This window comes from Pan paniscus, chromosome 4 (genome assembly GCF_029289425.2).
Source record: "Pan paniscus chromosome 4, NHGRI_mPanPan1-v2.0_pri, whole genome shotgun sequence".
Classification (NCBI taxonomy): Eukaryota; Metazoa; Chordata; class Mammalia; order Primates; family Hominidae; genus Pan; species Pan paniscus.
In genome coordinates this window covers 94,118,733-94,133,546 of record NC_073253.2, presented here as the reverse complement: position 1 = coordinate 94,133,546, position 14,814 = coordinate 94,118,733, and the positions used below count along the sequence as shown (strand labels likewise).

The 14,814-nt window shown below is 33.4% G+C and overlaps 1 protein-coding gene across 2 annotated transcripts in view; it reads left to right on the top strand.

Annotated features, from left to right (window-relative positions):
- CHD1 (chromodomain helicase DNA binding protein 1) overlaps positions 1 to 14,814 on the top strand; it is a 73,948-nt gene that overhangs the window by 45,720 nt on the left and 13,414 nt on the right. The window contains exons 19-31 of one of the 2 annotated variants that reach the window (XM_034960291.3): positions 239 to 388; positions 1,355 to 1,503; positions 2,101 to 2,197; positions 2,302 to 2,397; positions 3,745 to 3,921; positions 6,896 to 7,056; positions 8,343 to 8,384; positions 9,724 to 9,854; positions 10,893 to 11,031; positions 11,249 to 11,399; positions 12,634 to 12,750; positions 13,554 to 13,682; positions 14,183 to 14,446. In XM_034960291.3, the coding sequence (XP_034816182.1) occupies positions 239 to 388; positions 1,355 to 1,503; positions 2,101 to 2,197; positions 2,302 to 2,397; positions 3,745 to 3,921; positions 6,896 to 7,056; positions 8,343 to 8,384; positions 9,724 to 9,854; positions 10,893 to 11,031; positions 11,249 to 11,399; positions 12,634 to 12,750; positions 13,554 to 13,682; positions 14,183 to 14,446 (1,803 nt within the window). The remainder of the gene's footprint in view (positions 1 to 238; positions 389 to 1,354; positions 1,504 to 2,100; positions 2,198 to 2,301; positions 2,398 to 3,744; positions 3,922 to 6,895; positions 7,057 to 8,342; positions 8,385 to 9,723; positions 9,855 to 10,892; positions 11,032 to 11,248; positions 11,400 to 12,633; positions 12,751 to 13,553; positions 13,683 to 14,182; positions 14,447 to 14,814) is intronic. The other variant, XM_034960293.3, reaches the window with a different exon arrangement.

Sequence of the window (14,814 nt, the reverse complement as noted above, 5' to 3'; positions counted from 1 at the left end):
AGAGTTGAAGCGTCATTCCTTTCCTATCCCGTTTTCTTTCTTTTTCACCAGAAGTAAACACTGTATTGAATTTGGTGTTAATAACATATATATTTGATTTTGGAGTCTTTTTGTTGATTGGTCTTGCTAGATGTTTATTAGTTTTAAAAACTGCCTTTCTGTTTAATTAGTACCATACTGCTTATGTTCAGAAAATCAATTGAAAATTTTTTCATTTTGATTATTCAATTTCTTACAGGATTTTTGCTTTTTGCTGTCCACAAGAGCTGGAGGTCTAGGGATTAATTTAGCCTCTGCTGACACTGTTGTTATATTTGATTCTGATTGGAATCCACAGAATGATCTTCAGGCACAGGCTAGAGCCCATCGAATTGGGCAAAAGAAACAGGTATTTTTAATTTTAATTTATATTATGTTGCTGTTTTAGAATTCTTTTTTTTTTTTTGGAAGTGATTTCAGTTTATCCTCTAGAGGATAAGATCACTGTAACAGTCATACTACTGTTTAACAGATAGGATACTGAGGAACTTGGTTTACCAAAATCACCTGGAGAGTCTGACAGAATTGAGATAACTATGTGTATATAGGATCATGTATTCTGCTTTGATCCCGTATTCTAGTCGTAACTATAAAATGCAGTGTTTTTCATTTTATAATAAAAACTTTAAAATGTCTTTACTTGCTTATTTTAACTTGAAAGGGAGTTTGAGTAGCATATGCTACCTTTCTGTTAGTCTATATTTTGTCCATGTGCATACAAGATTCTCCACATGTAAACGTGACCCCATTTTATAATTGTAACAACATACCCTTAAATGGTGGTACTGAACCTTTACCTAGAGAAATAGGGAAAATTTACTGCAGAACCTTTGACCTAGAGAAATAGGGAAAATTTACTACACCAATTCTTTTCAATTTTGGAGAGTTTGTTTTATGGTGGGTTTCTTATTAACTTGGGGAGTAGTTCATAGAATTTTGCATTATATAGAGTGATGAAACATTAGAATCAAGGCAACGAGTATAATAAGGCTATCAGAAGTTTACATGCCCCCCCCATTTTCCCCAGGTAAATCATAACATAAAAATTACTGTCATTCCTTTAAAAAAACAAAAATAAGCAAATGCAATCTCCTTATCAAAATATTAAGAAGGAAGGAAGGATATAGTTTCAAAATAGTCCCTTAAGTTGAGGAACTCTAGCTTTAAACATGTTTTTTAAATTTTCATTTTGCTTTTAACCAGTGAAAACTTCATATAGAATGAGCTTCAATTTGTGTGCCAGTGTTTAGGCACTTGAGGTTAGCAAAACAAATCCTTTATACTGCAATTTGTTTCCTCGTGTGTATTTTTACAGGTGAATATTTATCGTCTAGTTACAAAGGGATCAGTTGAAGAAGATATTCTTGAAAGGGCCAAAAAGAAGATGGTTTTAGATCATCTTGTAATTCAAAGAATGGACACAACTGGGAAGACAGTACTACATACAGGTTCTGCTCCATCAAGGTGGTTACTTGATTATTAAAAAAATGTCATTTTAGAGTCAGTAAACTCATATTTTTGATATGTTACATCACTGTAGATCATTGAGGAAATGTATTCAGAGTTGTACTTTTTATATTTTGGAAGACTTTGGACTAATTTCTAGTTAGAAGACATACTTCAATACCTGGTTTCATCGCTACAGATTTGTAATTTTAGGGGTAATCTCTTTCACTTCTATGCTTCAAGTTCCTTATTTTAAAATAAATATACTGCACTAGGCAACATCGTGAAACCCCACCTCTGCAAAAAATAAAAAACTTAGCTGGGCATGGTGACACACAACTGTAGTCCCAGCTACTCAGGAGGCTGAGGTGGGAGGATCAGTTGAGCCCGGGAGGCGGAGGTTGCAGTGAGCTAAGATTGTGCCAGTGCACTTCAGCCTGGGTGACAGAGGGAGACACTATCTCCAAAAAAAAAAAAAGGATTCTAATACTTGATTTGTCTAACTTCTTCATGTAACTGTTGTAAAGGTGAAAATGTCAGTAATTAATAAAAGTGCTGTGTAAATGTTACATTTTTAACTGTTAATGTTAAGCATTTTTGTTTTTCCTGTTTTAGTTCTACTCCTTTCAATAAAGAAGAGTTATCAGCCATTTTAAAGTTTGGTGCTGAAGAACTTTTTAAGGAACCTGAAGGAGAAGAACAAGAGCCCCAGGTAAAAAAAAAAAAAAAAAAAAAAGCCTGCCTCAGAATATGTGTCATATATTTGACAGGATGAAAGGATTCAAGTATATTTAAATATTGTCTTCCTAATTATAGGAAATGGATATAGATGAAATCTTGAAGAGAGCTGAAACTCATGAAAATGAACCAGGTCCTTTAACTGTAGGAGATGAATTGCTTTCCCAGTTCAAGGTAGATTTAAACAAAATTTTCCTTATAATTACATAAATTGAGAGGAATTGAGTTACGTCATTTAGTGGTTTGTTAATCTTTCTTTAAGCATAATCAGGAAGATTGCTGTGTTATGTAAAAACTACTCTCTCTTGTTCAGACAAACCAGTAGCAAACTGATTTGAAAGAGACCAAACCCATTTATGAAGTTACATTTAGTTGGGTGGAAAGAGCTGTTGTTTCCTAATTAGCAACTAGAATAGTGTTTGGCAAATAGCATGTCCTTAAATACTTGGGTAAATAAATGAATCAGTGTGATCTCTTACTTAGATTTCCATGACTGAAAGCTTTCAGCTGATACTTTTTTGAAGCAGTTTTTGACATTAACTTATCACAAATAAGAAAACTCAAGTAAATCAGTCAAAGTAAGCAATAAGCTACTATATATTGGTACTTAATATCCCTGGTTTGTTGAGGGTCAATAAGTTGAAAGGAGTCCTAAAACAACGTAAGTCAACTGACCTCATGGAGTAAGTTAAGTGCCATTTGTTTGAAGAAACAGGTTTCTCTACATCTTAGCTGTTTTCTATGAACTGTGGTTTTTAAAGATCAATTCATTTCATGTGTTCATTTGTCAAATATTTATGGAACACCTACAGTGTACCACACACCGTGAATAAAAAACTTTTATAATTTTAATGAATCATTCTGACTACTTTGTGGTTGATTGACTGTAGTGAGGAAAGAGCTATAGCAGGGGGAGATAAGACAGAATGTTGAGTAATCCTGGTTAAGAGGTGAAGGTTTCTGGAATTACAGGCGTGAGCCACTTCGCCCGGCTGTGATAGTTAGCCTTAATGGGTGCTTTCTGTATACCAGACCTTGCATAGTACCTTAAATGTGCTATCTTATGTAATCCTCACAGAAATTAGTGTGCTCTCAAAGAGCTCTATGTCTTTGCCAGTAGCTCTTTAGATAGTGTTTTTGTGACCATAAAAATGATATTAGATTGTTCTACAATACTTGATAGGTGGACTGGTCTGAGAATTTCTGCAGATTATTTAGCATGTTAATAGTATAAATTACTTTTTTGTTGTTCTGTTAACTGCTCTTAGTTCTGTGATGCTACTAATTTTGTTGAGCAGTAGGGCAAAATAAAATCATTCCTAGAGGATTATTAGATGTCATTTGGTTTGATCTGCTTCGCCCTAATGAAGAAATGAATCTAGGTTGTTTAGAAGTTATATTTGGTTTAGTCCACAGCCATGTTCATTATCCTAAGGAGCATGCCAGTTCTTCCCCTTAAAAAAAAATTTTAGGGATCAATTTTTCTGTAACAGTTACTCTTAAAATTCTGAAATTTATCAGGTTGCCAACTTCTCAAATATGGATGAGGATGACATTGAGTTGGAACCTGAAAGAAATTCAAAGAATTGGGAGGAAATTATTCCAGAAGATCAAAGAAGACGATTAGAAGAAGAAGAAAGACAAAAGGAACTTGAAGAAATTTATATGCTCCCAAGAATGAGAAATTGTGCAAAACAGGTGATTTTGCAATTTTAAAGATATTTCTATAAAGTAAGAGTATTCAACCTGGGCTGATTTTGTTTGTTTCTACGAGGTATCAGTCCATAGTTTTCTTTTCTTGTAATGGCCTTGATTTGATAATGTTTGCCTCATGAAATGAGTTGAGAAGTGTTTCTTCCTCTTTTATTCATCTTTTCAAAGAACCCGCTCCTGGTTTCATTGATTTTTTGTGTGTGTGTGTGTTTTTAATTTCATGAGTTTCCACAATTTATTATTTCTTCCTTTCTGCTTTTGATTTAATTTGCTGTTTTCTTTCTTTTCTTTTTTCTTTGGTGACAGCATCTTGCTCTATTGCCAAGGCTGGAGTGCAGTAGCACAATTCTGGCTCGCTGCAACCTTAACCTCCCAGCCTCAGATGATCCTCCCACCTCAGCCTCCCAAATAGCTGGGACTACAGGTGTGTCCCACCACACCCAGCTGATTTTTGTATTCTTTTTGTAGAGATGGGGTTTTACCATGTTGTCCAGGCTGGTCTGGAACTTCTGGGCTTAAGTGATCCATCTGCCTTGGCCTACCAAAATGTTGGGACTATAGCACGAGCCACTGCACCTGGCCTCTTTTATTCAGTTTCTTAAGGTGCAAGCTTAGATATAGAAATGTAATCTCTCTTTTCTAATATCGGCATTTAATGCTACAAATTTTTCTTTAAGCGTTACTTTTTCTGAATCTTCCAAATCTATTTTTATATTTTCCTTAATTTAAAAACATTTTAAAATTTCCCATATGACTTATCTTTGACCCACAGGTTTTTTTAGAAGTATGTTTTAAAATGTTCAGATATTTAGGAGATTTTTCAACTATGTTTGTTAATCATTGGTAGTTTAATTCTGTCATGTTCAGAAAGCATATTTTATGTAATTTTAATTTTTAAAAATTTGTTGGTGTTTATTCAGTGGCCTAAGTAAACAGATACCAAAATTTTGAATAACTGTAATAGTGCCATGCCAAGCTATATTGCCAAAAAGGAAAAAAATTCTAAGACTAATTTCTTTTTCTAGTATCCTTTGGTTTTTAGGATATAAGATTTTTTGTCTTGATTGCTGAGTTTTTTCGTGCTTCCTTAAATTCTAAGCCTGGGGCAAATGAGGGGCTTGCCCCACTCTAGTCCCTGCCCTGCTACCATTCCCCCAAGGGTAGAGCTTTTTGTTTTTTCTTTTCTTGCAACCGTATTAGATCTTATTCTGTTCCCTCAGTTGAGCAGATGAGAAGGGTCTGGCAAGGCTTCCTTCCTGTTTCCACAAAGGTGACTGCTCATTTTCTCCAAGGCTGTACCATGGAGGAAAGTTTTCTCCAGTCTTCCTTCTCATGAGCACCTGGTGGAAGTTCGTGGCAAAGTGCTTGAGAGTGGGTGCAGCTCCTCCGAGTTTTGGCTGTTAGGTCCTGTGATCTCACAATAGCGTACACTCAGCCATTAGCAGATTTTAGCTGATCTCCTCTTACCTGCTTGTATGGTACTTGATTTCTGTCACCTGTGCTCTTCACAAATGAGCCACTGTTCAAGTCCTCTTTTTCTCTTTTTGTAATCTCCTGTATATCCTTACATTTAGATGTGTAGGTTGCTGTGTGATTTCATCTCTCTGATGTTAAACAGAAAAATTATGATTTTGTACATCAGATTTGTTGTTAGAGTAGGAGCAGTGCCCCTACCAAATTTCTACATAACAGCCAGAAGTACTTTTGGCCTGAAAGTAACCATGCATGTTATTTCTTGTTTCTGTTTATTTCTCCAAACCCCTAAGTAGTTTTGTTTTAGAGTGTGTGAGAATGCAGCATTGCATTAGATCTTGTGAAAGGATCAAGGGAGGTTAGAAAAAAAGGTCTAAATACCATTTTTTACTTCATTTAACTTTTTCAGCATATTAGAGGTTCGGAATATGTGCCAAGGCTTTGGAAAAACTCCCAAGACTTACAGAATATATGTTTTGATGTATCTTATTAAAATTAATGGATGTTACAAATAGCCTTTTATGTGGGTTCAACTGGCATTTTTTTCTTTCGAATATCTGATTTGTCTAGTTAGAATAGCAATATGTGGATATTAAGCAGAACGGAAAAAAAGACAGCTAATCAATCTGTTCATCCAGAGATAGGACTGATAACATTATCACAGTGTACATCATTCTAATTTTTAAAAATTGATTATCATTTGCCAAATTAAATTGGAGTTGTTTTAATTTGGAACTTTTTCTTCTTTTTGACAGTATGTCATGAATGTTAATTATTCTACAACCCCATTTTTAATGGTGTCTCAGCATTCTATCGTATAGATTTGTCTGGTCTCTCTTTGATGAATATTTAGATTATTTGCTTTTTGTTTTTGAGACAGGATCTCACTGTGTTGCTCAGGCTGAAATGCCATGGTATGGTCATGGCTCACTGCAGCCTCAGCTTCCTGGGGTCAAATGATCCTCCCACCTCAGCCTCTCATGTAGCTGGAACTACGGGTGCATGCTACAAAAATACCTGGCTAATATTTTAAATTTTTGGTAGAGACAAGGTCTCACTATGTTGCCTAAGCTGGTCTTGAACTCCTGGGCTCAAGTTATCTTCCTGCCTTGGCCTCCCAGTCATGCTGGGATTACAGGCATGAGCTGCTGCACTCAGCCACATTTTTCTTTTATGATGTAAATTACTTTATTGATCGATGTTTCTTCACAGTTCTGATCTCCTCAGGAAAAATGCCTAGAGGTTATGTTGCTGCGTCAGTAGAATAACTTTTGAGGCTTTTAATATAATGTCTGATTACCTTTTAAATCAAAATATCCACCAGAGGTATATATTTTTCTCTGTTTGCTCTTTAATTTTGTTTATGGAATGTTTTTGATACATTTAATAACATTTTTAAGATTCTGACCATCTTTTATAATGGTTTTTGCTCTTAAGATACAAGCTGTTTTTACACTAAGGTTGGGTAAATATTTTCCAATTCCAGATTAGTTTCAATGGAAGTGAAGGGAGGCGCAGTAGAAGTAGGAGATACTCTGGATCTGATAGTGATTCCATCTCAGAAGGGAAGAGGCCAAAGAAACGTGGAAGACCACGGACTATTCCTCGGGAGAATATTAAAGGATTTAGTGATGCAGAAATTAGGCGGTAAGGTGTTTATAAGACAATCGCTTCAACTTGGTTTTAGTAGAGTGTGAAACTAAAATGTAAAAACGCCGTAATTTTCAAAAATTGTGATGAAGTTTTAGAAGAGGCAAATCTGTTACTTGAGTAGGAATTGGGTGGTTCTGCTTTTGGGTATTTGTTATAACTGAACAAAACAAGTTTGGTGTCTAATCTTTGCATGTTATTTATTTATTGCTAAACTGCTTAGACTACACAAATTTTTTTATTAATTTGACTCAATAGTGATCCTTTCGAATAATAAAAGTAGTTTTGATGCATTTGATTTTTAAAAATTCTCACGGTGTTTATGACTCCCAAAGTTACTAATTTTTTGTGGAAATTCTGTATTTTTCTAGTTTCTTAACAACAGGGTAATTTCCTTTTTGAAAGTAACCCTGTTAAAAGCATTTCTGATATGTTCAGGTAGGAATTGAGATGAGGTAAGATTGGCCAGGCAGGATATATTTATTGTAGTGTCCATTCAGAATATGTTTATATATACACATTTATTTAAGAGGAATGGGATAACAGCTTACTTTTGTTTATGTAATAGTTTTGGATATGACATTTATTAAAATCTTATTCAGTTTTGTATTTTGAAAGTTTCTTTGAAGCCATTGTAACTTTTTTTCTTTTAAATCTTAGACCTGACAAAATTCTTCCTCATTCTTTCTACCAGAAAATTTAATACATTGTTAGCCTTTTTAAAAGGCACTTTCATGACCACCTGAATTGCTGTACTTTTCGTCTTTAGTTGAGGAAGCATTTCGACTTCTACTTTACCTGGATATTTTTCCTCATTTATTAACCACTTACGTAGCTTTCTTAAGTAAAATTTTAATTTTGCATTGTTGGTGTAATACACATCTGAATTAAAGCCATTCAGTGAATTTTTATCAGCACTTGGAATGTGAGGAAGTGTAATATAAATTGATAATTATTGTGGAGACACTTCCTGTGGTAGCTTCAGACCTTCTTTTGGTCTTATGAAAATAATGAAGTAATTTTTAAAACAAAATTTAGCTTCTATTGTTTTATTTATACTGATATCTAAACATCATCCTGGGTGTTAATTTACCTTGTCTTACCTGGTGTATCTTAATGTTTTAACATTTTTGTTTTTAGCATAGTTTATTCATTCTTCTTAGATAACAGTGCCTTGAATTTTTATACTAACAAGTATTTTCTTATATCTGTAAATATCAGAAATACATATATTTTTAGTGAATACTGAAGCTCACATTTACCAAACAATTATTTTCTCTTAGGTTTATCAAGAGCTATAAGAAATTTGGTGGTCCTCTGGAAAGGTAAATACGTTTATTATTCTCATAGAATAATGGAATGTGTTACATGCTGTCACCTTTATTTATTTGTATTAACATTCAGTTTAGCTACTTTGTTAAATTTGCTTTTAATCGGCATTTACAAAATTAATGTACAAGGGAAATTTCAGATTGTTTTTAAAAATGTTTTTATACTGTGTTTAATTTCTAGTCTCAAATTTCTTTCCTGTAAATTATCTATACATGTTTAAATTGCACTTTTATGACGGTAAGGCACTTTTTACAATCTTTATCTCATTTTTCATCAATAACTTAAAAGTAGCATGAGCAGATTTATCCATAGAGGGGCTGAGTTGCTAAGCCAGCCCTTTTTTTTTTTCTTTTTAAATGGAGTCTCTCACTGTCTTCCAGGCTGGAGTGCAGTGGCGCGATCTTGGCTCACTGTAACCTCCGCCTCATGGGTTCATGTGATCCTCCTGCTTCAGCCTCTCGAGCAGCTGGGACTACAGGCGCATGCCACCACACCCAGCTAATTTTTTTTTTTTTTTTTTAGTAGAGACGGGGTTTCACCATATTGGCCAGGTTGGTCTAGAACTCCTGAAGTCAGGTGATCCGCCTGCCTCAGCCTCCCAAAGGCTAACCCAGCCTTTTAACCAGCTCTGCTTTCCCTAAGTAGAGATATTTTCTTAAGTTTCTCAAATTCATTCTCTTATTATACAAACTGTATTAAAATTCAAATTAAGACAGTTTTTTTGAAGTTATTAGATAATCTCAGTAATTATTGTGATTTGGATATTCTTTGCCCTTTGTTGTGGCCAACCCACTGTCTGAATATAGATCAGCAAAGACTCAAATTAGTTTATTTTTTTACTCTTAAAAAATCCCTTCAAAAATAGATATATTTTGTTTTATTTTGAGATGGCATACTTAAAAATGAAATACGTGCATAATTATTTTAGATGAAAAAATGTCTTGAGTATGAATCATTCATATTATCTATTTGGTGCACAGTAATAAAAAGTTACAGAACTTTACTCAGCTTTTGTGTTTACAATTATAAAGCTTTACCACTTCATTCTGAAATCTTAAAATTTGATCAGTTATTAAAAGGTTTTACAGAATTGGTATATAATCTTCCATTTGCTCTATAATGAATTAAACTCATTATTATTGAATATATAAATGAATTGTTTGTCTGCCACATTGTCCTGGTTTTTATGTGTTTCCTGCCATTTATGTGAACAAGAATATATAGAGCATGCAGTAGAGTGATATTCAGATCTTGAAATAGGGTGAAACTTAATCTTAAATGGCACCACTTCATTTAACATATTTACCTGAAAATTGGATTATTTTGTTACAGATTAGATGCAATTGCTCGAGATGCTGAGTTAGTTGATAAGTCAGAAACAGACCTTAGACGACTGGGAGAATTGGTACATAATGGTTGCATTAAAGCATTAAAGGATAGTTCTTCAGGAACAGAACGAACAGGTAACATTAAAATGAGAGTGATTTAAAAGAGAAGTAAATGAAAGTTTCAAAATATGCTTTATTGAGCTAGATATTATATCTTAAATTATTTATTCATCAGTCTCAAAAGGTTATTTATAAAACAAAGTAAAGCTATTCTGGGTAATAGGAAATGGAGAACAGAATTGCAATTCGAAGGCAGTAGAATCTGTTTTTAATTCCCCTGACATTTTCTGTCTGGGAGGTAAGGTCAGAAATTACTGTTTTATACACACACATATGTACATTCATAGATATATGTGTATATATACACACACACAGTACAATATGTATAATATCTATAGGTTTTTTAGTATAGATGACTGGGAAAATATAATGCAAATATACACATATGATATTGGTTTGGGACATAATTATTTTATTATTATGCTTATTTTGCTGTTCATTTACCTGAATAAAAATTATTTAGATAAAATTTAATAAGCAGACCAGGCATAGTGGCTCACACCTGTAATCCTAGCACTTTTGGAGGCTGAGATGGGAGTTTAGCTTGAACCCAGGAGTTTGAGACCAGCCTGGGCAACATTGTGAGACCCTGTCTCTAAGAAAAATGAAAACATAAAAATTAGCAGGGTGTGATTGTGCGTGCTTGTAGTCTCAGTTACTTGTGAATTGAGGTGGGAGGGTTGCTTGAGCCCAGGAGGTCAAGACTGCAGTGAGCAATGATTGCACCACTGCACTTCCAGCCTGGGCGACAGAGTGAACCCTGAGTCATCATCCTATAATTCTTTATTTAGAGGCTGACGGTATTAGTAGATTGATCCATCTTATGTAATTGGTAAAACACTTAGATAAATACTTTTCGTGAATTTGCATCTGCAAGATTATAATCACTTGTTCATATGTAATGAAGTTCAAGGTTTTCCAGTAATCTCTTAATAATATAAATAAGGAATACTTATTGTTAAATAACATAAGTAATAGCATCAGTTGCTTGGTGTTTTGTAGAATTATGTTTTATACTTTTAAAAATACTGGTTTTTTTTAAAAAAAATCAAGGTGGTAGACTCGGAAAAGTCAAGGGTCCAACATTCCGAATATCAGGAGTACAGGTGAATGCCAAACTAGTCATCTCCCATGAAGAAGAATTAATACCTTTGCACAAATCCATTCCTTCTGATCCAGAAGAAAGAAAGCAGTGAGTGATTTATTTTCTCCATTGTAAGATTTTTGTTATTCAATAATTGCAAAATGAATGTGCTCAATTTTTATGGTGTTATTGGCTAGTTTTGAAAAAAAAAAAAGGAAGAAATAAAGCATATTATTTTGAAGTTCTAATGACTCACGTTTTTCAAAATTAATTTTTCAGTTAAGGCACTTACAAACTTATCATTAGTTATTAACTTTGATGCCAGGTATACTATCCCATGCCACACAAAGGCAGCTCATTTTGATATAGACTGGGGCAAAGAAGATGATTCCAATTTGTTAATTGGCATCTATGAATATGGATATGGAAGCTGGGAAATGATTAAAATGGATCCTGACCTCAGTCTAACACACAAGGTATTTATCTATTTCTGATTCTGTTAACCATTCATGTTGAATTTAATTTATTCTAATTCTTGCTTTTAAATTATGTTGGAAATAATGGAAATCTGGAAACCAAGGCACTAGCTGGTTGTGTGACCTTGGTGCGTTTAGAAGATGCTTTGCATGAAAGGATCAAATTTAAATGATTTCTGAGATTTTGCGTTACTGTGAAATTATATGTTATTAAGGCATTAGGTGTATTATTTTTCAAATTATGAGGTTAAAAGTCTTATTCCATCATTAGCTTTAAAAAAATTTTTGATGCATAATAGATGTACATATTTTTGGATGCATGTGATAATTTGATACAATCATATAATATATAAAGATGCAATCAGGGTAACTGGAACATTTATCACCTTAAATATTTATCTTTAGGAACATTTAAGTGATTCTTTTCTAGCTATTTTATAATGTATAGATTATTGCTAACTATAGTCACCCTACTCACCTATCAAACACTAGGTCTTATTTCTTCCATCTAACTATATATTTGTACCCATTCATCATTAATTTTATTATTCCAGTAAGACAAAATCCTTAAAATCTTTTATATTTATTTTTAAAAAACATCGGCATTGTAGTATTTTTGGTCATTTGGTTGCACTGTGCTAGCTGAAATCTATTTTTTTTTTTTTTTTGCCTAAAATGTGAAACACTGGGAGAACTTCCTTATTGTTTATCCTATGTGTTGGGAACCTTTAGATATTGGTGCTTTGTCATTTGTTACTGTGAAGAAAAAATTAAGTAGTCTAGATTCCCCTGTAAAACTTTCCTCCCAGTGTATGCTTTAGGTCTTCTTCTAGAAGGATGACATCTTGTATTCTAGGAATTTCTGTGTACATTATATATAAGTACACTTTTACTGAGAAGGGAAGGTGTTTAAGGATTATATAACATTTAATAGTGGATGTTAAGTACACTTTTGTATATTTGAAGGAAATTTACAACCTTATGCTTTCTATTTTCATTTTGAAAGATAATCTGAGGGTTTTTGAAGTTTAGAATTCATTCTCAGAAAAATTAAATTTTTGGCTCTGGCATACGTATAAAAAATACATTTTGCATTGAGTTTATTCCTACAAATATTAATAATTGAAACTTGTTGGTGAACTATATATATGTTTAAATGGTTAAGCATTTTTTAGCCAGTACATTTCTCATGTTATTTATTAAGACAATCTGAAAAAATTTATTGCTTTTTCAGATTCTTCCAGATGATCCCGATAAAAAACCACAAGCAAAACAGTTGCAGACCCGTGCAGACTACCTCATCAAATTACTTAGTAGAGATCTTGCAAAAAAAGAAGCTCTTTCTGGTGTGGTAAGTTAAAGCCCACATGCCTAAGACCAGTTTACTTTTTAGTAAGGTAAATTTTGTTTACTTTACCATGCTAAACATCTGAAGTCAATATGAGCTTATATAAATGGATTTTTCTGTAATTAAGTAGTTTTATTTGATGTTGCCATATTTAAATTTTACCTTAAATTATCTCAGCATACATGTTAAAACTGGTGAATCATAGCTTTCAGAAGTAGGATTCTGTTTTTTTTTCTAGTTTTTGAGAGGGATAGAGAAAACTCGTTTAGCGTGCGGAGTACTTTTTGAGAAATCAAGCCTACATAGCCTACATGACTGTTTTACTTGGAGTCATTAGAATGCTTAAGGGACAGCGTCATAGGTTGCCAAGCTTACTGAAAAAGAAGGAAAAAGACACCAAAAAGGAGGTGATTGGAAACTTAGAGCAACTGTTAGAAGTTTACCTGTGACCATAATGTCAATAACTACCTGTGTAGCGTTAAAAATCATTCCTAATGCAGTCTCTTGTGCTATAGAATTAAGCTGAAGGCCATAATAATCTCAGAGGGTAAAAAATTTGTTTCTACTTCTCTCTGATCCTTTTTTTAAAGGAATAGTAATTGGCTAGTATTTATTATTTACATTAATATTATATTTGACTCATTAAGTTATATCACCTTTATTGAGTATCTGATGTTGGTACAGCTTATTACCAATAGACTAAGGATCAGGTAGGAATATGTGTTCTAGCCCTTGGATTTAATGTTTATGAAGTTTTTAAAAATGAAATCTGTAGAATTGGTTAAAATTAAAATAATGATTTTTAGGGAAGTTCAAAGAGGAGGAAAGCAAGAGCTAAGAAGAATAAAGCAATGAAGTCTATAAAAGTGAAAGAGGAAATAAAGAGTGATTCTTCTCCTCTGCCTTCAGATAAGTCTGATGAAGATGATGATAAAGTAAGAATGTGTTTTAGAACAACAGCCTTTTCTATGGAAAGGGAATATGGCATGTTTTTGTGTACTTTACATTTAAAATTTGAACTAGTCCCTTAAAATTTATATTTTAGGTACCGAAGTCTGTGTGTGTGTGTGTGTGTGTGTGTGTGTGTGTGCGCGCGCGCGCGCACACGCACTTATAGTTCATAACAGTCTCAATTATAGAACAGAATTCTAACTGTCCAGTAGATATTATATAGCACTAGAGGCATAGAGCAAAGGTCCTTCCTTTTCAAACATTTGCCAATTCGATGAGCTTCTGTCTCTTTTAATTGTATTATGAACTTGAATGGGACTGGCTTACTTTAGTTTATAGGAAGGTAAACATTGCATGTATCATTATTAGGGGGATTCTGGGCTCTTTCAGAATCCACATACATGCAATCTGTAGTCATATGAAGAAAAATTAGTCGTTGTTAAAATTTGGTTAGTAATACATTGGCCATACTTGCACTTTCCAGGATGAGATCAGTTCTGTGAAACATCCAAATAAAAAAATTAAAACAGAAAGAGACAGTGAAGAAAAACCTGAGCCAGATGTTTATATAAAGAAGGAACCAGAAGAAAAGAGGGAAGCAAAAGAAAAGGAGAATAAAAAAGAACTTAAAAGGGAGATAAAAGAAAAAGAGGATAAGAAAGATATAAAGGAAAAAGATTTTAAAGAAAAAAGAGAAAACAAAGTAAAAGAAGCTATACAGAAAGAAAAAGACATAAAGGAAGAAAAGGTATGCAAATCATAATAAAAAATGTAGAAAGTAAAAACAATCAGCATATTTACATTTTAGGAGACTAAATTGCATATCAGCCCTTATTAGTCTCAATAACTGAGTTCTTCAGAAGCATGTTTGGGTATGCAGTAGAGGAGAATAGTAGGTCTGAACACTCTTTAATGCTTTACCTTCAGAGTAACATTACAGAGTAGCTTTGATTGTTTCCCCAAATAAAATTGGGGAAAAAAACAAATTAAAATAGATGAGGATATTCAATGAGAATGAGCACTTGTAGAATAAAATGAGACAGTAATTATTTTCTGGAAGTGTTAGTCATTTTGCCTTTGTTGCTATTGGGGTTTTGTTTTTGTTTTCTTTTCACT